Genomic DNA, 25,407 nt, shown 5'->3' with positions numbered 1-25,407 from the left:
CAGTTATTTCTTCTTGACGGCCAGTGATGACATGTCAACAAGAAACATGGAAACCAGCAGCAACTACTGGGAAGGTAAATCACTTTTCCGACTGAAATTTAACACAAATGACGACGTTCACATGGGTAATGGTTTTTCGGGGATTCAGGGCGGACACATTGAACATTTTCTGTGCCTTGTTTTGAAAATAAATTGTACTCCTGTGCCTTCGAGATGTATTTGAGCTCATTTACAGCTAACCTGTTAGCTCTGTTGGTTAACGTCGAACTTCAAAAAGTTATCCCGGTGGTTGTCAAATATTAACGGTCGTACTGTCAGCTACCGTGCCCTCCTCAAAATCCTGCTGGTATGAGTTGAAACGTATCTGAATATAGAGCCTTTTTCATGTTAAACTGGAGAAAGTGAACAACGGAACAGAGTTTTTAGTTTGGCATGAATCACTGTTTCACAGATCTAAGAGTAGGTCTTCTCCAACAATCTAAATGATCGCAGTCATGCTCTTCCATTTCTGACCATAAAATCATTTCAACCCTCTCACGTAAGCACTATCTAAATCCAAACCTACATAATGGCATGGATCATTTCTAGAAACATTTGACATAGTTGGTTAAAATAAGGAAATCCAAGATGCCCTCTTTATTATCTGAGCCAAAGACTCAACACCAGCCAATGTATCTGACTGCCAACTTAACTTAAGCAGATGGAAACTGGGGGAAGAACAATCTTCCAGAAGAAGTATTATGACATATTATGATCCAGGAAAATCTTTTAGTATGAATCTCTGATGCTATAACCTACTTAATGCTGGGGGCCAGATTAGTTTACTGTTGGTTATCTCTGGGGATATGATGCCCTGTCCTCTCGTAAAGCCTGTGAAATATCTTATTGATTTTTTTTTGTTTTTGTGTTCAATCTCTGCGATATATTTTTGTCAGGTACTCTATTGTGTGATTTTAATAATTGGTCTTTATTCTGCCTTTGTTTAGATTTGCGTAAGCAGGCCCGGCAGCTGGAGAATGAGCTGGATCTCAAGCTGGTCTCTTTCAGTAAGCTGTGCACCAGCTACAGCAGCCGGGACCATCGGATAAGAGACAGCAGGTCGGTAAAAATGTGGATAAATACAGACTTCCCTGAACTTAATATAACTTAACTCTTTTTGCTCGTCTCAAATTCAAACCTATTTTTAATATAAGATTTGGAGATGAATAACATTGAATGGTATTCTTTATCTTTTCTAATAGCAACAGGGTTAATGTAGAGGAATCAGTTTTGATGGGGATTTTCCTCAGTGTAAAGCTGATATTTTTAAAATCTGAAATCAAACTTCTTTTCATCATTTATAATTTCATTTTTACTCTAAATTTAGGTCTGATTCTCTTGGCTCCTCTCAAGACAATATGCTTGTGGCCATGACTACTGAGCTGGAGCAGCTTTTGTCAAAAGTAAGTCAAATCTCATCACACCCATGGTTTCTTTCAGCAGTGACTGGATTGTCTCAGTTGTTTTCAGTTAAGTAATTATATCCTTATACAAATGAAGAAGCATTTGACAAGTCTCACACAGATGTTATTTAAGGTTTAATCTTGGGTTGTCAATGTTGTGTTTCTGTGCAGCTTTCAGCGGTCAATGACAAAATGGCAGAATACACAAATACAGCTGGAGCTTCATCCCATAGCTCAGCACTGATGCACACTTTACAGAGACACAGGGACATTTTACAGGTTTGGTACTCGTTTTTTTCAAATTTTAATTTCCTGTTTTGTTCTTTTAAATCTTATCTTGCCAACTTTGATTCATTTTGTTTCACTTTGCAGGACTACACTCACGAGTTCCACAAAACCAAAACCAACTTCTTCAGCCTGAAAGAACGAGAGGACCTACTTGGCTCTGTTCACAGAGATATTGAGTAAGCTATAGAGTTAATTACACTGGGTTACTACATGATCACCTGACACGCTTGTCTCGTGCAGAGCATTTATTAGATAGTTCTTGTTCTGTACATGATTCTGCAAATGCATCTTCCTCAGACCTAACATGGTCTTTTAAAGGCTTTTAAAAGGCTTTCAGCTGCATCCCTTATATCACTCGAGTATGTTTTTATTTCAGCCCCAGAGAGTCTTTGATAATCTTCTTCAAAGATTTTCTGGTTGTGTTCTTGGCCCATTCAGTTCCCTTTCTGAGACACAAACTGGGACAAGAATCTTGGCAGTGTTTTGGAAATCGGTGCACCTTGTTGTGCACTGGTATTTTGGTTTTAGGCTATTTCCCAAACTTAGTCCCTATGGCATGATGTTTGGAAGAATTACTTGTTTGAAAGAGTTACTTTTTGCCCTTATCTGTTATAATTCTGTGTAATTTATCAGCACACTTCACCGTGTGCACATTTATTAGATCTGAAACATGTCATGGGTCGCTCCTCAAGGGGCAGTCTATTTGTTTACCTGCAGGATCAGCATTTGATGGTACATTTTTGTGCATACTATAGTGAATACAGGAAAGTGGGGTTCATCAGAGAGAGAACTATTTTGGAAAGAAGCAGGTTTGCAAATGACCTACTCCTAATTTGGGGAGGTAGTTTTGAAGTACACAAGGCTCTGTAACTTTTTTAAGTGCACAGATCTTCCAAATTACTGGCATGCTTTTGGAACTACATTTGGAAAAAAATTTGGAGTTAAACGGGTTTAAGTGCATTTTTTTCCATTTTGAAAATGAATTAATTTATTTTTATTAGTGAACAGGACTGCTGCGGATTCAATTAAGATAATATTATTGACATTTATTGGCTGTTCCGTATTGTTTTTTTCTCCTTGGACAGTTTCAGACAAAGTTATTATGGCTGAAGCATAAGGATTAAAAAGGTCAAATCCACTGAAATTGTACAACACAAAAAGCATGGATTAATTTTAAGTATTAGTAATCGTGAAGTTGTCATTTCTGCTTGAATTCAATACAAAATGACTGATTATATCTTATGTTGTCAACCTAAAGTGTTCATAGTTTAATAAGCAGGAAATCCCTGTGTTGGCCAGGCTCCTTCTCCCTTCTCCCTCAAGACTTTTGCTATATTATCTCTGACCAGGAGGAGGCAGACAAGTCCAGTTTAACACTGTTTCCTCTCACCTTTTGATGGTTTCCATCCCCTCTATCATGTTTCAGCCTCTAATAAGAGGCACCTCCTCTCCTCAGCTCATCTTCTTCCCCCTCTCAGTCTCCCTCTCTCCCCCTCTCCCTCGTCACGTCTGTATCTCAGTCTTTCTCTGGGGATATTTTTCCTAAGTGCCTTCTACAGTAAATCAAACCACAAGGCTTTCATACAGCCAACGCAGAGTGAGGGTGGTTACATCTGGGCTGTCTGATGCACAGAATTACTTTATCAGGGGAGAAAATGGAGAGCAGGACGGTCAGAGGCAGAGGGAGAAAGAGACTTCATCCTGATCTGCTGTTTCACACAAGGAAATAATGAGAATGGGCTCTTATTGTCGTCTGTAGAGACCAGTGCTGTGGAGGAGCAGAGAGACAATAGAAGAGATAATAGATGATGAATTGAGGATAAGTACAAATAGGGAGGGGATGGTGTAAATAAGAGATGGGGGGAGAGTTGTGGGTCAAGCCGAGCTAATCACTTTGAGAGCCCTAACACAGGAAGTACATAATCAGTGTCCAGGCAACATTCGTAGTGAGGAGCAAAATCCCTTTTTGGAGCAAAGACGAGAGGAAAACTGCTTCTCCATATCTTTGTGAAAAGAACTGTGGTTGCTGATGTGGGTTTGATAATGAAGGAAATGTGTAACAGTGATGATTTCCCTCTTAGGAAAAAAACAAGAAAACCAAGAAACACCAACAAATGAACATAACCCAGAAATGTCATTTAACAAAAAAAAAAAAGGAGAAGAAGAAGCTTCGCTGTGTTCAAGTGATTAGTTTGAATTCACCAGTGTAACTGTTACATCATTTCAGTCCTCTGGTTTTTAAATCTGAACAAAAAATAAATGATGAAAATTTTTGGTCACATTTTTGCCTTTCTGGCCAAAGTAAGAAACATCTCTGTAGAGACTCTTATTCTGTGATCACTTGGTAATGAATTAGGGTTCAGATTCCTCCCAGACATTGACAATACTGTCATTTTGTTCTTAGATACCACTCCTTACCAAGCTAACTGATGATGTGAAAATGACTGGAAACAGGAAAGTAGTGACTACCCATGATAATCATTAATTTTCTGCACAATCTTTAACCTGCTGTAATTTAGGCCAGTTCCACCACTGTGTAAAAATAATGTTCCCAGGCTGGGCAGAGTGGTTTTTGTGGTCGTGTGTACATGCAAACAGACATGTTAGTGGTCATCCCTGCCATGTTGTTAGTCACATTTGCCTGTGGCTCACAGTGTATTTAAATGTTTCCTATGCACTTTCTGAACCAAAAACACTGAAGAGGGAAGTTTAAAAAAGAGAAAATGAAACTGAACAAAAACAGGATATGTTACAAGAACAACTGTATTTGTCTGATTTTTTGCCACAATTAAATAACACAAGTTTCCCACCGCTATCACTTTCTTTCACTTTAAACCCTTTTCTCTTGTGTTGTCTGACTCAGATCCTTCAAGAGCAGCTCAGGAGTGAACAACAGACGGACTGAGCTCTACCTGAAGGAACATGAACATCTCAAGAAGTAAGAGATCAACTTTTCTCTTTGAAACTACGTTTATGTCCGTCCAAGAGCTATTCAAGCACTCCCCACCTCATACATGGTACACCCACTGTAGCCCCCTCATTTAATATTATAATTGACATCCTGAGTGTAAAGTTTATGTACTCTCCTCAGTGGACAGGTAAGTTATTTATAATTATTACAATCACCGGCTTCATGCCACTTAACATATTAGCTTCCAGCCCAAGTAGCTGATGATAAGATCTAGTTTAAAATCTTCTACTTCAACAAAACGCACTGATTTTACAGATTAGCCAAGCACAAAAATCATGTTCTCACAGATTTCTACTTCCCAGGCTGGACTAAGTGGTCAAACTGTGAAACATGTCTACTGGTGCACATGCTTCTGTTTTTGTGGTCATGCGAACATGCAAACAGACATGTTAGTGGTCTACTTGACATGTTGTTTGTCACATTTGCCTGTGGTTACCAGTATATTTAAGGGTGTCTCGAGCACTTTCTCATGAAAAACATGAAAAAAGGAAGGTTAGAAAAGAGAAAATGAAATCGTTGAACTAAAACAGGATATGTGATGCGGTTTAGCAGTATGTGAGTTGAAGAACAGTGTAAAACTATGAACATCACATCATAAAAGAGGAAAAAGATGAGAACAAAATGTTTCTTTAGTGAGTCCTTTTTTGGCCCTGGTTTGTTTAAAAAGAGACTTAAATTTAAAGTCCTTCTATACTGACTGATCACATGATTAAAGATGAAATAAAAATATTACAAATGACAGTCATATCATCTGCCTGTCCTGACTCTCCTGAGATCACAGGGACTTGATCCTGTCTCTGAATACAGTTTGTTTGAAAAGAAATGTGTGAAATACTTATCCACATAAATAAAAATTCAAAGGTTGGATATTAGCCCCATGAACAGTTTTTACGCTCTGCTTTTCTTCCAGTGTGTCCCAGACTGTGCATTTAGCAAATCTCAGTGTCAAATTATGCTCTCACTGCTGCAGCCGAATCTTTTTAACATTCATTGTTGGAATTGAAGAGGCAGACTATTGTTTTAGCCGAGTTACAAAAATGCTTGTGTGGATTCTTTTATCTGAATCTTTCATGTATTAGTGCTGTGGCATTTTGGCCTTTATTAAATAGCTCTGCTGCAAGAGAAACAGGAAATATGAGGAGTAGAGACTGAAGTAAGATATGCAGCAAATAGCGGTGGCCACTCATTACATGGCATAAATTCGTGGCAAATGGCACCACTGTTATCAAAAATCAGGGTTCTTTCACCAAATGTTGCTTTTCTGGACTCTTCCTCAGTTAAAACATTAGTTTTGTATTGTTCAAAAATAAATATGAACTTATTTTTCTTGCACTTTTAAGACTTGAAAGCACTGTGTCTTTTTACAGATATTTTGACCATTTGTATTTTCTGCAAACAAATGCTCTAAAAGACAATATTTTTATTCAAAACGGGTAGGAGGAATGTAGTTTGTAGTCTATGGATTAAAGCAGAAATATAATTTTACTCAAACATAAACCTATAAAAATTCATATCAGAGAAACTAAAAATTTTGCAGTTGTCCCTTATTTTTTACCAGAACTGTTTATTAAAGCATCCTGCAGACCAGCCACCCTCTCTAACAGGTGTAAGCTGCTTCCATCTGGGCACAGGTGCAGCCTGCTTAGATGTAGGATACATAGAATAATAATGATTTAAAAAAAATCCTTCGTCACTGTTGTTGTTAATGTCTCAAATGAATGATACTCAGATGTTTTTATTGGTTTTTGTGATGTGCTATGTTTCCTCCCTCTTGTGGGTGCTTCCTGCTGGTCTTAAATCAGATAGCCCCGTCTAGTCACACATTATTTTTATTTTTTATGAGCCAATTTCTGTTCCCCTCTCTGTCACTTCCTTGTTTCAATTTTTCCACTGACCTGGCACTCAGTCAAGACATAAAAAAAATATTATTATTAAAGCTAAATTCTTTTTTTTAATGGGGATATAATGATATAATATGACATATTCAACTGTGGGTATGCATATGACTAGCATGTAGCACTGAGTAGGTATGCCAGTGTTCAGCTCTGCTTTAAACCCAGCTTTTTTACCATAGTAAGTCATTTTGCAAAGTTAACTAGGCTTAAATTAATAATTAAATTGGAAAAGTATTACTTAATGATATCTTTGAAAATAGCAATGTTAAAAAACATAAATTTTGTTCACATCATTTTTTAAAAATTCCCCTACATTGAGTATCCCAAACCAACCACCTACATAAGTTCAACAAACACTATGAGGGAGTAATTTTCAGCAAAATTTAATGTGATGTGTTAATAACATTGACAAAACAAGTTTTATTTTTTTTAATTATTTTATTTATTACATTCGATCTTTTGTTGTTTTGGTTGCTTTCACTGATTGGATGTCATCAGCGCAGATTTGTGGGGATCAGTTTGGCAATAAATGTTCCTGAGAAAGAGATGAAAACACAAGTTAACAGAATAATAACAGAGAACAGAACACATGTTCACACTCAAAGCCTTCCTTACATGAGTTGAAGTTAACGTTGTTTCCTGAAGCCACGCCCCCTCTGTTGAACCCAGTCCTGGCGTTTGCCATGTTGCCGATCATGATTTCAACTCCCTTTCCTCCTGTTGATTGACGATGCGTGCCACACATCTTTAGAAAATGAGGTTGACCTTTTCTCAGTCCAAAGCGTGGTCACAGCCGTGGAAAACTCACCGTTCACATTGCAGTTGTTGCCAGAGCTGATGTCTCCAGCATTGCCTCCAAACGCCACGTTACTCACATTGCCAATAGCGATTTTAACTCCTTCTCCTCCTGTTGAAGTACAAAGAATAGTGAATATTACAGAGTACACAGAGAATGTAGGAGCTTAACATGATAATTATGAAATGAAGAACTCACTGTTAACATTGCAGTTGTTCCTTGAACCAATGTCTCCTGTGTTGGACCCAGCAACCATGTTACTGACGTTGCCAATGTCCAATTGAACTCCTTTTCCTCCTGTTGTAATTTAAAGAATGATGAATGAACTTAATCACATAAACTTGCTTATCATTTTTTAAGTGTATTGATGTATCACAGCAGTCTGAGATTCAGTCCTCACCACTAACATTACAGTTGTTCTTTGCACCGATGTTTCCTGCGTTGTCCCCGGCTGTCACGTCAGTAACATTACCAATATCGACCACTTTCCCTCCTATTTAACACAAGAATAATAAACAGATACAGTCATAAGTGATTCATTTTGATAAATACCACATCCTTGTCTCTGAACATTATTGGTGATTCAGTCATTTCTAACCACCCACTCCCAACTTTCTCGAACCTGAGATTCAGAACTCACCGCTCGCTTTGCTGCTGGTCCCTGAAGGAGTGGGTTCAGGTTTGACTTCACCTCCGTTTCCTTTGTTGCTTGAGGCATCAGTAGATGCCCCAGCTCCTGTTCCTCCTTTTAAATGTCAAAGATAACAAATAAATCAGACAGAAGCAAACTTCTTATGACTTCTGAAAGAGGAAGTCTTCTGATTGTACGTTAATATGTGTGCACAGCTCTTAGAGCTGTGATAAATGATACTTTTTGTGTTTTTTGAGTCAACATTGGTTGGATCTGTAGACAAATAGGCTGTAAGATGTCAGCTGCCTGCCTCTCATCTGTGCTCAATGTCAGCAGCTACATTAGCGTTTAGCTGCCGCCAAAATGACACGCTACAGTGTGTTTAAAAATAGTTTCATGACATCCTTATCCCCGCTTAACAACACATTTACTCTCTGCTACTCAGACTTTAACACCAATCTACATACTGTAACATGATGACTACTCTGAAAGTGAGGGTGAAGGTTTTGAACTTACCGCTAATATTGATCACATTGTGAGCACCAATCTTCCCCGTGTTCGTCCCAGCAACAATGTTCTCTGTGTTTCCAATTCTGTGTGCCATTGCTCCAGCTGACAATAACACAAAACACTCTAAACAGAATGAAACAATGTTTATTAGAGGATATGTGCAGACAAAATTCTTAGACAACAACCTGTAAAGACTTGAACACTAATAACAGGATAAAGCTGGAAAACCTGTGGTGTAACAGTTGAATGGTAACAAGTTGAAGACTCAAATTATAATATGTGTTGAATTTGATTTAAGTTACTGTTAAAACAGGGAATCAGTCAACTCACCGTCAGTTTCAGTAGTTTCTTCTGTTCTCCTTGAAACAACTGGAGACCTGAACTCTGTTCTGGGGGTTGAAACACGACAACCTTTTTCCCTCCCACAGTCTGAAGAGAGTGGAGGTTTTTAAGCAGTGCTGCGTCAGCAGAGGTTAAACCAAGAACTCTGAAAGTGTATTTTAGATCATATATTAACCTTTATTAGCTTTAGAAATGTTCAGTTATGCATTTATATCTGTCAGTGAAACAACACATTTTTGAAGCCTTTACTCATGATTCTTTGAACTGGGATTATATAATGACAACCAAAAATGCAGAAATGTAACGTATTAATAAACACATTTTAGTTTGTGCAGAGTGAGATACACAATCTGATATTTTTCACCTCTAAAACAAAGATGAACTAAAATGAAGCATTTCTGTTGAAGAGATACAGCTGAATACCAGTGCTTTCATATTCATATATTGATTTTATAACAGACTTAAAATCAGACAGAAAATAAATCATCTATTGAAGGTTGATGGGCAAGGTAAAAATGAACCTGAGGCAAGACTGAATTTTTTTTTATTTTGTTTGATAAGTGATATCTGCACTACACTCCTATGGGCAGGGTGAAATTTATTTGGACCATATAACAGGCAAACAGGAAATGTTTTACAGTTGTTGATATCATAGGTTGGCTCCAGTCTCACTCTCCTCAATACTTTCAGTAGTTTTTATTCACTTTAATTCTTTTTTAATCAGACTCATATATTTAAGCTGAAATTTCAATGACAGAAAGAACAAGAGATTTCTTGTAATGTAGTTTATTTATTGAAAAAAAGCTACAACATGGAACATTAAGCTCATGTTGTCTTTAGTTTCAATTCAAGGTAACGTTTTCAGGGTTTTGTCTAAACTGTCACCGTTTTAACACTGAGTGACCTAACTGTTATATTTTGAACTTAACATTTTAAGACAATAATGACTTGCGTGTTTTCTTATTTAAACTTATATTGGTTTTAAATGATAACAAAAAGATGTTTATCCTCAGCTTACTGATTTATTAAAACCCAAAGGCTTGTCAACCAGTCGCCTGATAGTAACTTTAGCTTGGAGACCAGTTAAGACAAAAATGTTTCAGTGATGGAGGCAGAATAAAAGGAAAAACAGTGAATATCCCCCAGAGGTCAGTTGTGAAAAAACAAAAATATTCTGAATAAAAATTGTGTCAAACATGATGATGCACCATAGATTGTATTCATGTATTTTATTTTATTTCAATTCTTCTTTTGTTACATCTGATGAATGACATTACTTTGTAGGTTTAAAGTGAAAATTTAGAATTATTGAACAAAAAATAGGAAAACAGTCAATTTAGCAACACATGAAAGTATATTTTTCATCATTTAATGAAGAGCTGTTCATTGTACGCCCATGTCCTGAAGAGAAAAGATAAAAGAGAGAAAGGAAGATCGGAAAATAAAAATTAATGCGAAAGTTCACATCTGTTGACAAAAATGTACCAGAGGTAAAGTATATTCACTCAACTGTTGCCTGCCAGAGGTAAATCTCTTATGTCCTTGTACCTCAGCCGATGTTAATCTTGTTCCCAGAACCGACGGCCCCTGAGTTTGAACCCATCGTCACCTGGGAAGTGTTTCCAACACTTGCATTTTTTTGAAGTCCTCCTGTTGAAATATGAAGGAGTGAGTCAAAACCAACCCCCTGAAACCTGTATTTTAAATATATGAATACATGAGCAAGAGTAATTAAAATACAAAAAACTATTCCAACAGCATGAAAAATAACTCACCTTTTATATTATATGTATTTTCACTTCCAATGTTTCCATCATTTTTCCCTGTAACTTTGATGTCAGACACATTGGCAAGAGAAGAGTCTTTACCAAGACCTCCTGTAAGAAAGCTCCCGTTAAGTTTCTGTAAAAACTTTATAAAGCTGTCAAAGCAACATAAAATGTCAAATCACTCTTGTATTTACCTTTAACATTGACTTCATTGGAAGCACCGACCTTCCCTGTGTTGTCTCCAATGTCGACACGCTCTGTGTTTGCAACCTTCGACATTATTCCTGCTGAAACCTAGACAGAGAGGTAACGACGGAGAGGAAAAAACACCAGTGTTTTGTAAAAACAGGTTCAGAATTACATATTTTACACTCCTTCTGTAGCTCAAAATGCTAAAAAAAAAAATTAGACAAAAAAGTGTGAATGGGTCCAATAAAAGAAATCAAATATTAAATTTTACCAACAGAAACACATGCAGTCTTTTTCTTACCACTGGATTCAGTTGTGTGTCCTGAGCTGTGATGAGCTGTGAGAGCAGGTTTGTGAAGAGGGGAGAAAACACACTGCTTTTATTGCTGACCTGTACGTGGCTGCTCAAGATTTTGAGGTTTAAGAGGAGGAACCTTTACTTCTCACTCACTCCCTGAAGGGGAACTGTGAGATTTGTCTCTTGGTGTGGCATATGCTAGAGTTTTATAATGAGAGACTTGATCTGAGTTTTACATATGATGGACATGTGCTGCTGTAGGCCATACTTACAGTGAGCTGATATATTTCATAAAATAACCAAATCTTCTAGTTTTAGAATTTGATATGCACTGTTTTCTATTTTATATCTGTTTTATGAACATTTTAAACAAAATGATTTAAAAATTGGGTTCAACCCAAGCGGCAACCTCCGGTCTGAGAATATGAGACAATGTGGAAGTGCTAAAATCTGCTGTTTCCGGAGTGTTCGGTTGAGGCTATGTCCAGAAGTACCAGAAGTCACATACACACCAAGCCAAAAAAAAGCAGTTTTCAAAGCAGGAATTAACCTATTTACAGCCTGGTTCAAAAAACGTCTCCTGTCTGAGCCGCTAATTTTACTGCCAGCACTCACTGTACGGGGGGTGTGTGATTTTTTTCTAATTTGGCCATTCAGAGGATATTAAGATCGCAAGCTCCCCCAATAAGAGGCACAGCTGAGGGTCACGTGACGGCCGGCGCCCTATGGCTGTAGGCGAAGCCCTTGCTACCACCAATATGGCCGCCATAGCCAATATTCTTCATTTTCTTTCAGAAACAGACAGGTGGCGTCAGCGAGACCACGTCCATGTTTTATACAGTCTAGGGTTCAACCATTTGATACAGCATTTTATCCTAAATGTTACAATATTATAATATATTAACTAATGTCATAATACTGTGAACTGGAGCACACTGATCCACTAATTTTCACCTCGAGAACATTAAATTTTAAGCCTAGTTAGACCCGATGTCAGCAAAAATCTCATTTACAGTGAGTTTCCAGGAGTGTAGATGCAAAAGTTTGGTATCTAGTTTTGCAGTGTTTGGGTCGAAAACATGACAAGTTGGAAGAATAATAATAGAACATTTTCTGGACTAGAATTATTTCTTGTCTCCCATCCTGTCTCTGCATATTTTTAACCATTGGACTTCTGTCTGTTTTTTTGTGCACTTTTTTCTGCTTTGTTGCTTTGAAATAGATGCAGATTAGAAACAGAGGTGTTCGGTTTGCATCTGAAATTTCAAAAGTAAATCAGCCAAATATCCAAGAAAACTTTTAGTTTCACCTTCAAGCATTAAGTCCTTCTCATGTTCTTTACTGAAACCACACACCCGTCATCACCCTGGAGTCTAGTCCTCTCTTTAAGCTTCACTTTCAGTTGAAGTTTTAGGTAGTTATTTTCTAAAATGTGTGGATCAGCAAAGTAGTGTCTGGAAACGGCAAAGCAACAGAAAGTTGTAGCTCAGTGTTTGTATTAATTTGGCAGCTCTTCCTCATGCTTTTCAAAACCAGCTGTCATGTACAGCTGCTTGATTTGAGGTCAGTTCACATGCGCTGAGACCATAAACACCCAACTACTGTTAGTGTGTACAGGAATTTGTTCACTCTAAAATGCCATTATCAAAACTTCTCTGACAACAGTTCAAATGTTTGTGTTTGATTGTATAACATACAATGAGCAGAAGACTAAGAGGACATTGAGTTCTTTAAGCCAGCCATCTCAACGAGACCTTGAATTGAAAACATTTTTAAGATTTTTACTGCCACATACCAACTTTCCAATAACAGCTTATTTTAAGATCTTCTTGAAGCCATCGTAACATTTTAGTTCCTTCTTTTAATTATTCACCTTAATGTCAGTTTTCATTTGTTTCACCAGTGCACTCTATCACCTCTGGGACAGTAACATTAATCACAGCTCAGTCAAAAGGCTTGTTTGCAGCCCCACCTTGCTGCTGCTCTGTCATAATGCATCCACTCAGCCTGATTATATCTGATTACCATTTCTCTTCACTTAATTAACCCATTATTCTACTAAACCACTGTAGTCCTTGAGAATGGCAGTGTTCAGATTAATAAATGAACTTACTAGTTTAAACCTAAAATAAAAATTACTTAAAACAGAGACATTAACACACAAACACACGTAGCACAAGGAGAGCAGGCAATTATCATCTGTTGCACCTCCTACTACTACTCGTTGCAGGGGCCAAGCACTTCCACCCTAAACAATGTTTTTTTTACACTTATATTCAAAGAAAAAAAACTGAAGATTAAAAAAAGAAAATGGAATGTTGTTTTAAAGACTTGAAATACTTGTTCAGTCACTAAATGGACTACAAAAAACCTTTGTGCTTTAAGCAAATGGGTTCACATTTCATGGACTGCTTAGGAGAAGCAACAAACTGAAACAATGTTTTGTCATTTGTGCAGACAAAGGAGCACTGAACGATTTTGGAAATAACCCAATTGCTATTTTTTTTGACCATTATTGTGATTGACAAGGTCTCCATAATTTCTGACTGATGTAAAAGTATGATCCAGATCCCGGCAATGTTCTGGATACTAAGATCTGCAATATGAAATATTTACTGGGTCATCATCATTTTCAACGCTGTCAGGAAACAAATTACCTTACAAACCTGCAACTAACACCAAATTGTAGCAGACAGTCTGCTGAAAGGGAGTATAACATTAAAGTAGGACTAAAGTGTTGGTGACAATCACAATATGCTTGGCGGAGGTCTGCGCTCTCTGAGTGCTTTTCTAGTTTAACTATTACAGTCACATTAAAAAATTGACTGATTGATTTAACTTCAAGTATAATAACATTTTTGCTAGAAAAACCCAACACATTGACTTTGCTGGTTTTCAAGAAGAAGAAGAAGTACAAGTTACTATATTTCCTCCAGGTCTGTGTACATGAACTCCCCACCACATTTCCCCACACCCCAACATGCACCACACATCTCCATGTCTGAGGCTTCGAGGACACACTTTGGCAGACTGCATTTGGCATTTCCAGCCAGTGCTGTGACATGTTATTTACTGAACCTGATATGACTTTATTCATGCCAGCCTCCATAAAAAAAGCAGCTCAAACATTTTTTTTATCCATTCAGGTAAAAAAAGAAATGTTATCATGAATCTACATCAATAAATTCATGTTAAATGTATTTTTGTTCCATTTCATTTCTTAATAAAACTCATTGATCTTGATTGATTCAGCATTAGAAATCTGCACTGTCAGTTACTTGTTAACTATGGCTCAGAGACCAACAAACCCTTTCATTTATACTCATAAGATGTGTTAAGATTAGAGAAAAGAAGAAAGAAAACCAACAAATACCCCTAAGAGCACACAAGGTCAGTCATGGAAATAAGATGGAACATTCTGTCAAACATGGCATGGACTTTATTTCAACTCTTCTTTTGCTTAAATCTGATGAATGGCATTTACAGATTGCAGATTCAGAGTGAATAATTCAAATTCATTAGACACACAATTAGAAAAAAAAATTGTGTCACAATAAAGTCAGTGGTTGTTCATTTTGGGAAGAGCCGTCCACTGTAGACCTGAGTCCTGAAAGAAAAGACTTAAGAGAGTGGGTAAAATCAGAATCAACTGATGAGAAAAAAATGATAAATGTAGTTTTAAAAACATATGTACATGCTGCAATGCTGTCCTGCAACAGATAAATCTCTGACGCCCTCATACCTCAGCCGATATTAATGTCATTGTGAGAACCAATGGACCCTGTGTTAGTAACGACTGTGGAGTTACAAACGTTCCCGAAGTTTGCATTTCCTGGAGCTCCTCCTATTTCAATACGTGAGAGAGAATAAAAGATTAACTCCCTCGACTTTTATCCTGGGCTTTAATATACTTAACCCTGAATAATCTCAACAGCGCAGGAAGAACTCACCTTTCATGTTAAAATTGTTGTGTGATCCAATTGCTCCTGAATTGAGTCCTTTAACATTGATGTTGGATGTATTGCCAAAATTAGCGTTTCCAAGACTCTCTGTATCTAAAGAGAGAAAGATTCTCTAAAATCTGTCGATGCAACATAAAAAGTGTAATCATGCAGTTACTTACCTGGGGCACTGACTTTGTTGTGAGCACATATGTCTCCAGAGTTGACTGCAGCATCGACTCCCTCAGCTGTTAAGAACTTTGCCATTGCACCCACTGAGAGCTGGACAGACTGAGAACGCCTGTGTTAGTTTCTGGTTTCTTGGCCTGTAGAGCTGGCAGATGGGGATTGTGAGTGGATGAGTTACAGCTTTGCTTTTATTGACCTGTGTGTGTGTGGGTGTTCAACGCTGACGTTTTGGAGGAGGAACTTTTTGGGCTCATTGGTGGGATCTGTGAGATTTTGCCAGATGATGCTGCCTTTACTGAAGCTGATTTCAAAAGTTTTACTCTGAGTTGTACATTTATTATTTACTGGTGGCCCAGTGTGACTGCAGGCTACACTTCATCTCCAAAAACATCTTTTTTACAAAACCAATTAAATGTTTTTTGGTTTTTTTTCCCTGAAAAATGTGTGTTAGTACTAGATTTTGTGAAGAGCCCATCGTTGTAATAAAGAGTCGGCAAATGTTTAGTATTAGAGATGGACCGATATAGATTTTTTGGGGCCGATACCGATACTGATTATTAGTAGGCCGATATTTGAAGCCGATATTCATTTGCTGTCAAAGTGAAAATATTGGTGTAAAAATTTTGAACAATACAAACTCCAACCCTTCAATGCATTCAAATGCCTTCAAGCATATGTGTATTAAACATTATTTAACAGCTCCCACACTTAGCAGCATGTTTTATAAAGTTAAAATAAAAACTTGAAAAAAAAATAGCTAAAGTTTTCTACAGTAAATAAAGTTTACCAAAATTTCTATGAAACTGCAATAAAACTGGACAAAATTTGGTTTGTGCTGCCTTTTACAGGTATGTACTGCAGTTAAATCAATTTTCTATTTGGTTTTACACGACTGATTTTAAATGACCATCTAGGGCTTCCATAGTGTAGACAGGGAGAAATTCTGTGCTGAGAAACATCAGAGCCAAAACAACACAGTTTTGAATTGGTTTCATATCGGCTGTCAGATTAAAAAAAAGGACGATGCCGATATGCCCCAAAATGCCAAATATCGGCCCTGATAATTAGTCTATCCGTACTTAGTATCATTGATATCACATCAAATTAAATTTCAACTAACCTCTTAAGAATTGTCCTCAACATACAACACCAAGTCATGTGATTGGATGGTGTGTAACATGTCCATAAATACAGAATTTAATCATTTGCATTATATAAAAAATGGTGCAAAGACAACAAATTGAATTTGGAACCTGAACAAAAAGATTTTTGGTTAACAGAAAATTTATCCTTATTTCAAGTGCTGAAATGCAATGCTAAAACTTATCCAAAACACTCCCCAAAGTCATGAATCGAGAGAACACAGATTAAATAAATTTCCAGCAGAGAAAAATAGAAATATAAATAAGAAATGAACACGAGCAGCGGTAACAGGCAGCCTGCACACTGAGTGGAGCTCTGGCCAGGAGCTTTCAGCTGGCCCTGCATTAGAAACGGACAGGACTTTGTAGAGGGTGTCACTGCATGGGCTCAAAATCTCATCAATGTGGACTAAACTGTGCAGAGAGGAAAATAAAAATAAACATGATCAAGAAACAGCAGCCCATTTAAGGTAGACTGATTAATCCCATGTAGAGACACCTATAAATACCTGTCTGTCTGTAATGATTTTTGTTGGACTTTGAAACACTATAGAGGTTATGCAAGTGATATGACAGCAAGCAGAAGTCACTGTGGTTACGCCCACTGAGTGGAAGAAAGAGGATGAGATGATGAAGATGAGTGGCAGCGTTGTCTTAAATAGCATTTAAACTGAAAAAAAAATCCAAAAATGACAAAGAGCTGTTGTGCGATTGATTGAACAAAAATGTTGAAGAAATGAAAAGAAAGGCTACTGAAAGACAAAGAGAAGAGAAACTTGTGGATCACTGCAACTTACATGTGTAAGTTGCAGTGTTACATGTTTATTTATGCTGTATTTTTGAGTGAAATTATTCTTTAAATAATGAAATCTCTAAATGTTGGCATTCTTCATTCAGCTTTTTTTCATAACTGAAACATTTTTGTTTTTGTGTGATTATGAACGCAGTGCTTGACATGATTTGAAAACTAACTTAAACTGAGGCTCACCCATTTTCCAAATGAGGGAGAACTCCAGCACAAGCAGTTGTATAAAGTATTTGATATTAGCTATACTGTAATACCGTCGCAGGGACTATACTTCTATTAATTATACAGTCTGTGTTAAATACCAAAAGATCAAATAGATAATTTGTATATTTACTTGGGTCAACTCACTGTGTACTGTGATTGAATCATAGAGAGACTTTCGTAGCTTTCAGGCTTTGCATTGTGTTTTCCTGGCGTCGAAATCGGGTTCAAATAAATGTCAGGATATGATTTCTGGCCACATTTAAATGTTGGTGGACCCCTGGTTCTTTGGTAGCTTTTACGAATCGATGTCGAGTCCAATTATCCTTAATCTCATCTCATATCCTGCAATGCTGAGTAAGGTTTGGTTTGCCACTCAGTCCAACTGAAGTGGGCGTGTCCCAGAGAGGAGGTGGCGTAAACGCATACCCTCTATACCAGGAGCTTGGGCTTGAAGTTCAACATGATCATGTGAACAAAAGAAGGGCCTGCTGCTTGGACATAAGTCAGACATGGTCAGGGTGACACATGAGCTGATGTTTTTCTTGGGGAACAGGGCTGTGCTTTGGCAAGTATCACATCCAGCTGCATCTCGTCTCCAATGAACTACACCAATGATTTTCCACCAAGCCCCATGTTGCCTTTTAATTTCTTATCTTTTTTCTCACCTCAATGGATGATTATGCGGTTCCCTGAACCAATGAACCCTGAGTTGTTTCCAACAGTAATATTACTGGTGTTGCCAATGTTGGACTTGGCTGGGATTGGTCCTGTTCCACGGAAATGGGGGATAAAGAGCTGTTAGTCGTGCATAGACAAGCTGATAAATCTGTAAATGAACACAAGTTCTGAAATGATGACACTCTACAGAAAAAAAAAACAGAAGGAAAGAAAAGTCTTTAATAATGATAATAAAGAAAATATTTGGAGCTCCTATCTTGTCTTTCAGCTGGCTGTTCCAGCATCTTGGAGAGTAAAGCTGAAAGCAGCAAATGTTTTTATTCTACTTTGAGGAACATCTAAAAGAAAGGAGCTGGAAGATCTGAGAGGCCGTCCTGGTTCACAGACACAAAGCACCTCTGAGATGTAATCTGGTGTGAGATACTGTAGTTCCCCAAAAAACGTTAAAATAATTTTACAATCAACGCAAAAAACTAACAGGCAGACAGTGTCAAAATTTCAAAACAGGCGCTATGTGTGCTTGGGCTGCTGCATTTAGGATAAATTGCAGCTGGTTTATTGTTTTCAAGGGGGAAAAAAATCAGCAAGAAACCACCTGCTGCTTCCCAGCGAAACGGGGGAAACCCACCTGTTACTGTGTGGTTGTTCTTCCCTCCAATGCATCCCTGGTTTGTTCCTGAAACATGAATATTGTCCATGTGACCAACAGAGACATTTTCTCTGCTTTCTCCTGCAGAAAATCAAACACCAGAGACGGCCGTGTCACAAAACTGCACTCATGTTCCCACATCAGTTTAGACACTCAGATAAACAAACCTTTGATATTAAAGTCAGTCTCAGCACCAGTAATATCGTCACTGCACCCAGCAATGTAGGAAGTTGGTCTTGCTAAAGTGTGGACTGATGAGCAAAAGAAGACCAAGAAATATGTTAACAGACAAGCTGTGTTGCTGTTAGATCCCATGGCAACACACTTATTATTTCTGGCTATGATGTTGCATTGTTGGATTTTTGTGCAGTATCACGTGGGGCTCAGTTTAATGTTTAACCTGATCATGTAAACAAAAAAAGAACATGAGGGCAGGGTGCTTTGGCACATAAGCTGATGTTCTTCTTGGGAAACAGGGCTGTGCTTTGACCGGTATCACATCCAGCTGTGATTAAGTCGGTACATTTCAAAGAGACTTTATTGCTCCATCATGATTGTGCAATCGATTTTTTACCAAGCCCCATTCTGTTCCATGAGCTGCTAGTCATGCTCATAGACAACCTGATAAATCTGTAAAATGAATGTATTTTATTTTCTGTGAACTCGTTTTGCCATTTTATTGCGAGTAGATGTACATTTTATGATCTGGTTACTCAAAGGCCCAACTAGGGACCAGAGTTGGAAACTAGTAAATGCTATAAACTTTCTGCAGCACATCAGATTCATGCTTTGTTATGAAACTATTTGAAACTGCATAGTCCCTATCAAATAAATAAATTCAAATATTAATTCTGAAATGATGACAGCCTACAAAGAAAAGACGGGAAGACAGGTCTATAGTTTTAATAAATAATAATAATAGCAAAGAAAATATTTGAAGCTCCTCTCCTCTGTTCCAGCGTCTTGGAGCGAAAAGCTGAAAGCAGCAGATGTTTTTATTCTGCCCTGAGTAGCAGTTTCACAAGAAGGGCTGAAAGATTTGAGAGGCCTTCCTGTTTCATAAGACACTCAGATAAACAAATGTCTGATATTGAACTTAGGGATGCATGATACTGGAATTTTTGTTGAGATCCAATATGCCGATTCCTTACTGTTCATTTAGCTGAATAACTGATATCAATATTTTTTCTGCACTGCTAATAACAGAGATCATTAAATAAAACAAAAAGATTAATCTTTCATAAAACTTAGATGACGCTCCCCCCTGAGACAATCATAACAAAACCCACAACCAGGGCAAATCTGGTCTTCAGTGAGGACCAATGGCCACTGTCCCCGGCCACTTCCACCAGCTCACCTGAGGGAAACCAAGATGTTCACAGGGCAGTTGAGAGATATAATCTCTCCACCGTGTCCTAGGTCTAACATGGGGTCTCCCCCCAGTTGGACGTGCCCGAAACGTCCAACTGGATAAGCAGTGGAAAACGAAACTAAACTAAACGAAAAGTTATTGAAGTGTCTTGATATAAGAATAATGTCTCAATACATGAAATTTAACAAGTAAATTTGCCTGAGCCAGTTGTCAGATTTTTTTTTTACTCTTTAAAAGCAATCCAGGTTTCATTTTCCTCTTTTTGATATCTTTGAGATATTTTCTAGACTCGTCAGGAAAATGTGGCTCATATTGAGTCTAATAAGAAAATGTTACCAAAAGTTCAATTTTAAAAACAGTATTATTAGTTGGATTAACATTACTAAAACTAGAAGCTGGTGGTGTTTCCTCCAAATGCATCCTTTAGCAGCACAGTGTCTTTAAAACCTCTGTGATCACATGTAACCATTGTGAGAGAAAACCAAGAGTAACCCCCGGTCTAGAAATCTGCAGCTCGTAGGGTGTTTGTGTGAGGCTGGCTTCACATACAAACTACATGTTTGCAGCCAGGTACAAAAATGCCTTTCATCTGAATAGCTATTTTCACTTTTTGCACAGACTGTACAGGGGATGGATCTTTTTTCTTTTCACCATTTTACCCATGTTGAGGCACAGCTCAGCTGATTGACCCCATAGCTGTTAGTGAGGAGACTCAAAGCCCGCCCAGTTTCCAGTATGGCCCCCACTGACGATATGCATGAGAAAACTCAGTTTCAAAAGCAGAGAACACACTATGGAGAAAACACACACTAAAAGATTTAGATCCTCTTAAATCATCACAGTAGCTCCAGCCTGTAGCGCACTTGTAGTTAAAACTTATTTTGAGTTTTAAAAAGTCCATTATCAGCAAACTTTAGGTATAATTTGTGCAAAATGATGCTGTTATTTCCCACTTTGTCTTTTTTTTGTAACAGCATAAAAAAAAAAAATTTGATTGCAGTTTTGTTTTTGATTGTTTTTGGATTTTTATTATCCTTCTGATTTATGGAAAAAAGCTTTGTGTAACAGCTAAAAGAGAGGCTCAGCACTGATATGAGTACCTTGGTTGTTATTACTTTTGTTTTCATGGACAGCTCACAAATAAAAACATGGACAAAGAGAGAAAAACATCATCAAAGGGTAGAGCTGTGTTGTCTGTGGACTCTGCAGGCTAACACAGAAAAGAGCGAAAAAGCAGAGGACAGCAGCAGAGAGACGGTGGGAGAGGTTGACGAATAGATGGAGGAAGTATAAAGCTCAGTATTGATTTTTGGTCTCCAGTGGAGCCGGCCAGGATGCACGCCGCTGCCCTTTTTATGCTCAGCAGCTGATGTAAACCTCGCTCAGCCTCAGTGTCCTCCATCTGTGCATCTCTTTTGCTTATGTCCAATTAAAGCAATTAACACATGGATCAGGCTGCAGTTTAGTTGATGGGTTTTTGCAGCTTCTATGGATTTGACCAATCAGATCCAAATAATCCTCCATTAAGCAGCACTTCTCCTCACAGGAAGTGCTCCTTTTATGATAATAGACCCAGAGAGCTGTGTGGTTTCCTTTTCTTCTGTAGTGAGTCCGCGGCTCTGTTACCAGAAGATTCAGATGCAGGAGGCTTGAAATTCAATCAAGAGTTTGAGTGATGAATGTCGATTTATGGGCTGTGAAACGTATCATTTTGGTACTGCTTAAAGGAATTGAGTGAACTTTCTGAAAAAAATGTACATTTCTGATTTTTTCTTCTCTTTTTGTGCTGCAGCTCAGACAGTCTGCTCGACAGTGCAATAAGGTGAGCTTTGACACCCATCCTCCTCTTCCTTTACTCTCACTCACCCTACACACAAACAGAGAGCACATTAAAGTCTCATCGCCAGCTATATGCATCTCCTCATGCCACTAATCCCCCTTGGTTTCTCTTTCTCCAGCATCGCCATGGCTACCAAAGAGAACATCACTTTTCAGCGTGGGATGTTGAAATCTATTCAAACCAGGGTCACAACTCTGGCCAGTATCCTTTTGTCTTTGTCATCATGCCTCTCCATTTTCTCCCCCTGAAGCTTTGTGTTTAAGTGAAGATGTAGATTTCCTCAACTTTTGTAGGTTTGTTTTTGCACCCTTGCAGAGCTACAGTTACAGTATCGTATTAGAAACACCACTCACAGTGAGAGCTTAAAACTCAGACAGCAGACTTAATCATCAGGCTGCATTTAGTCCTCCTTCCCCCTGCTGCTTTCTCTCCTACTCACTGCAAGGAAGAGAAACCCTCCTTTGATCTTAATTATTTTCCTTCACCACACCCTCCTGCCCTCAGATCGTTTCCCTGCCATCAACAGCCTCATCCAGAAAATCAATTTGCGCAAGAGGCGGGACTCTTTAATTCTAGGCGGGGTGATCGGCATCTGCACCATCCTGCTCTTACTCTACACTTTCCACTGACAGGCTGGTCAGCAGACTGGACCACAATCACGCTCAGTGTAACTCAAAACAAGAGTTACACGACTTTTTTATGTTTTCAAAGCTTTATTCTCTTGTTTTGATGTACTCTCTGTACAAAAATTAAAGTATCTCTTTTTAAGTCTTAATTCTAAGTGAAGGGGTTTAATCTCAGATTGGGGAGTTTATTTATGACCTGCTTTTATCCTCTTGTCATAATAACTGTTTATAAATGTACAATGTCTTACTGGGATTGTTCTTGATCATGCTCTTCATATTATACTGATAATGCCTGGGAAATTAAAGGCAAGCACTCACTTTGAAGTCGGTCATGCTCATTCGTGTTTATTTCAGACATGCAGAACTATGGCACAGTAAACCAGTCAAACAGTATAAATATAGAAACATCAACTTCAGAATGCCAGAACAGTGCATACAGTGGGAACAGTCCCGTTCAAATCTTGCAGTATATTGTAATGAGGTGAGTAGATCCAGGCAGTTCAGTCGTTTCACTTTTATCATAGTTAGCACGCAAAGCAAGATATCACACCATGATAAATGTACATGAGTTTAAACTTGGTGTAAACAGTGTATGAAATCAGTTTATGCATCTTTCCAAATCCCAAAAGAAGAATCAGTCTGTGTTTTGTTGCAAAAGTTAAGAGAAACAGGGTAGGCAGTGGCAGGCTAGAGATGCACTGATGCTTTTTGTCTTGTTTATAATTTGTTCTTGTTTTTTTTTCTAATAGTGATGTTTCCGTTTGTTTCCTCCAATGATTTAACCTGATTTATTTTTCTAACAGGCAAAGGCCGCCCAAATCTGACAGAAAAGTGTGCATCAGTGCATCGCTAGTTTAAACTATAAGCACTTCAAACTTCTCCGTCTGATGATCCGACACCACAGCTGTGTGAAGAATTCATTTTCCATCTTTGTACCTGAGTTTGTGGGGAGAGTGTTGTCCAGAAAAAGAGAAACAGCCTGCAACTTCTTTCCTTTTCCTTTCTTTGGTCCACAGCAGAAAAAAAGCATCAACTTGATTGTCAGAGTCTCTTCAGCTCGTTTTCAACTCAGATTTTGTGCTTTGTCATCTCAAAACGACACGTTGCTCGTCTCTCTTCTGTGCAAATTTGAGATCAGGTGAAGTTTAAGGAGCCTGTGTTGGGACCCTTTCCACTGCTCAGCTCACGGCTGGCTCTCTGAGAGAGGAGAGAGAAGTTAACAATCGGGGTTTCACACTTTGAATGGGAATGTTTCTGATATGTGCCTCCCTTTATACCTATTGTTACCACCGTGAAGATGATGACAGCCACACCCAGCAGCATCGCTAGACAGCTGAACAGCATAGACAGACGCCCATACTTCCTTGCTCCTGCCAAGTCTCCTGTATGGAGAACTGTCCTCGACTGGTGAGAGAGACGGAGCTGATCAAGGTGGATTCACTGAAAGCAGCTTTAAAGGAAAGTGTCTGAAAGTGCAAAAACTGTACCTCAAGTGTCCTGAAGCATGTAACTCACAGATAACAACACGTGTTAGTACATGGAAGCTGTAAATAAACAAAGCACTCACCACATGTGCATACCACAAGGCGCAGATGTTGAGCGGCACGGCGGGGCAGAAACAGGACAGCACAGCGAGCCAGAGGTAACTTCGGGGTTCAGAGCCGGGTGGCACCGGGGAGGGCAGCGGACCCAAGCTGATCCGGGAGGCGGACCTGGGTGGGGCTGTCAGCTGCCCGATGGAGCCTGACTTCAGCGGCGATCTGTGTCCGTTCTGGTCCGCGTCCAGGGAGCGGACGCTCCCTCTGATGGCGAGCGAGAAGGAGTCGGAGGCTTTGATGTTGGTCTGCCCGGTGGGCTCGTTGGTCGTGGTGCTCAGCAGCTTCTCAGTGTCCTGGAAGTCGGTGGGATTTGAAACTTCCCTCTCACCGAGGGCGCTTTTCCCAAAAGTAGGATCAGTGTTGATAGCCATGGCTGATAGAGAAGAAATCTCTGAGTCTGGTGTGTCCGGGCGAGCCGCTTTCCTTTGGATGGGGATGCTGAAGAGTCCTCTTCAGATCTTCTCCATGGGGGGTCATCAGATTAAATATTATACATTCAGAGAGTCTAATTCCTTCAATGCTGCCTATTTAATTAGGCAGACTAACTCCATCAAAATTTCTTATTGATGAGCGAGATGTTATTGATGTCTGAGTCCCTCTTGTGTTTAGTTGGCGTTGAGCGTCCGGACGCACTCCTTGCCTTCTACCCCCCACCCCCCACACACCCTCTATTATGTAGTGAGGAATTACCGCATCCCTTACATCTCCACAGCTCAACCCCGGAGTCTTAGGCCTACTTATACAGCAGGCGAGGCTGTGACAAAGCAAAAAGAAAAAAAAAAGACTACTATTAAACCTCTTGTGGAGTGAACACGCTCGGTGCGTAAAAGCTTTCCATTTACGCGCGAGGGGAACAGCTGGATCAGCATGTAAGAGTGGGGTGTTGAAGGGAGTTGAGGTAAGCGGGACTCAAGTGTATCAACAGATACACGCCCTGCTGACTCAGGTTCTGCTCTGAAGTCTTATTCTGCAAGTTTGACAGAAAACTTCATTGTCCTCACCGTTTCCCCTTTTGATCTTCCCCCGCATGTTGTAGTATTCAACAAATATGAGACTCAGAGTTAGGTACTAGATCAACCAGCTAGGGTGACGTCTGTAGATATTTCATCAGCTTTAATTGGGAATTTGGTGTGGCTTATTTCATAAAATCTAAGTTAATGGTGGTTGCAGATGTCTGGGATAACCAAACAAACACACAGTAGCGTTGAATGAGCGGCAGGTGATTAATG

At 38.8% G+C, this 25,407-nt stretch overlaps 2 protein-coding genes and 3 long non-coding RNA genes across 6 annotated transcripts; 1 reads left to right on the top strand and 4 right to left on the bottom strand.

Annotated features, from left to right (window-relative positions):
- Nucleotides 1-22,787, top strand: LOC141792304 (Golgi SNAP receptor complex member 1-like). The gene is made up of 9 exons (XM_074673189.1): nucleotides 1-74; nucleotides 987-1,098; nucleotides 1,367-1,442; nucleotides 1,614-1,721; nucleotides 1,815-1,906; nucleotides 4,594-4,668; nucleotides 21,907-21,936; nucleotides 22,073-22,155; nucleotides 22,459-22,787. The coding sequence occupies exons 1-9, from the start codon at nucleotides 32-34 to the stop codon at nucleotides 22,581-22,583; spliced, it is 744 nt and encodes a 247-aa protein (XP_074529290.1). The 5' UTR covers nucleotides 1-31; the 3' UTR covers nucleotides 22,584-22,787.
- Nucleotides 10,151-13,566, bottom strand: LOC141791928 (uncharacterized). Its single transcript, XR_012598338.1, has 4 exons — nucleotides 10,839-13,566; nucleotides 10,651-10,752; nucleotides 10,424-10,525; nucleotides 10,151-10,276 (listed from the first exon to the last, which is right to left on the bottom strand). It is a non-coding gene; the product is annotated as an uncharacterized LOC141791928 (long non-coding RNA).
- Nucleotides 14,324-15,429, bottom strand: LOC141792072 (uncharacterized). Of its 2 annotated transcripts, none has more exons than XR_012598347.1 (4): nucleotides 15,255-15,429; nucleotides 15,082-15,186; nucleotides 14,874-14,975; nucleotides 14,324-14,751 (listed from the first exon to the last, which is right to left on the bottom strand). It is a non-coding gene; the product is annotated as an uncharacterized LOC141792072 (long non-coding RNA). The 2 variants fall into 2 exon arrangements; XR_012598346.1 differs by having other exon boundaries at nucleotides 14,327-14,738.
- Nucleotides 18,087-18,989, bottom strand: LOC141792306 (uncharacterized). The gene is made up of 3 exons (XR_012598367.1): nucleotides 18,910-18,989; nucleotides 18,722-18,823; nucleotides 18,087-18,182 (listed from the first exon to the last, which is right to left on the bottom strand). It is a non-coding gene; the product is annotated as an uncharacterized LOC141792306 (long non-coding RNA).
- Nucleotides 22,788-22,903: 116 nt separating the features above from the next.
- Nucleotides 22,904-24,892, bottom strand: LOC141792305 (trafficking regulator of GLUT4 1-like). Its single transcript, XM_074673190.1, has 3 exons — nucleotides 24,148-24,892; nucleotides 23,858-23,984; nucleotides 22,904-23,777 (listed from the first exon to the last, which is right to left on the bottom strand). The coding sequence occupies exons 1-3, from the start codon at nucleotides 24,547-24,549 to the stop codon at nucleotides 23,764-23,766; spliced, it is 543 nt and encodes a 180-aa protein (XP_074529291.1). The 5' UTR covers nucleotides 24,550-24,892; the 3' UTR covers nucleotides 22,904-23,763.
- Between the last annotated feature and the right edge of the window lie 515 nt (nucleotides 24,893-25,407).

The sequence above is a fragment of the Halichoeres trimaculatus genome, unplaced genomic scaffold (genome assembly GCF_033239565.1).
Source record: "Halichoeres trimaculatus isolate MK-OKI-2021-1 unplaced genomic scaffold, fHalTri1.1 fHalTri1_scaffold_6, whole genome shotgun sequence".
Classification (NCBI taxonomy): domain Eukaryota; kingdom Metazoa; phylum Chordata; class Actinopteri; order Labriformes; family Labridae; genus Halichoeres; species Halichoeres trimaculatus.
The sequence above is the reverse complement of the archived record's forward strand: the minus strand, read 5'-3'. Positions and strand labels throughout refer to the sequence as shown.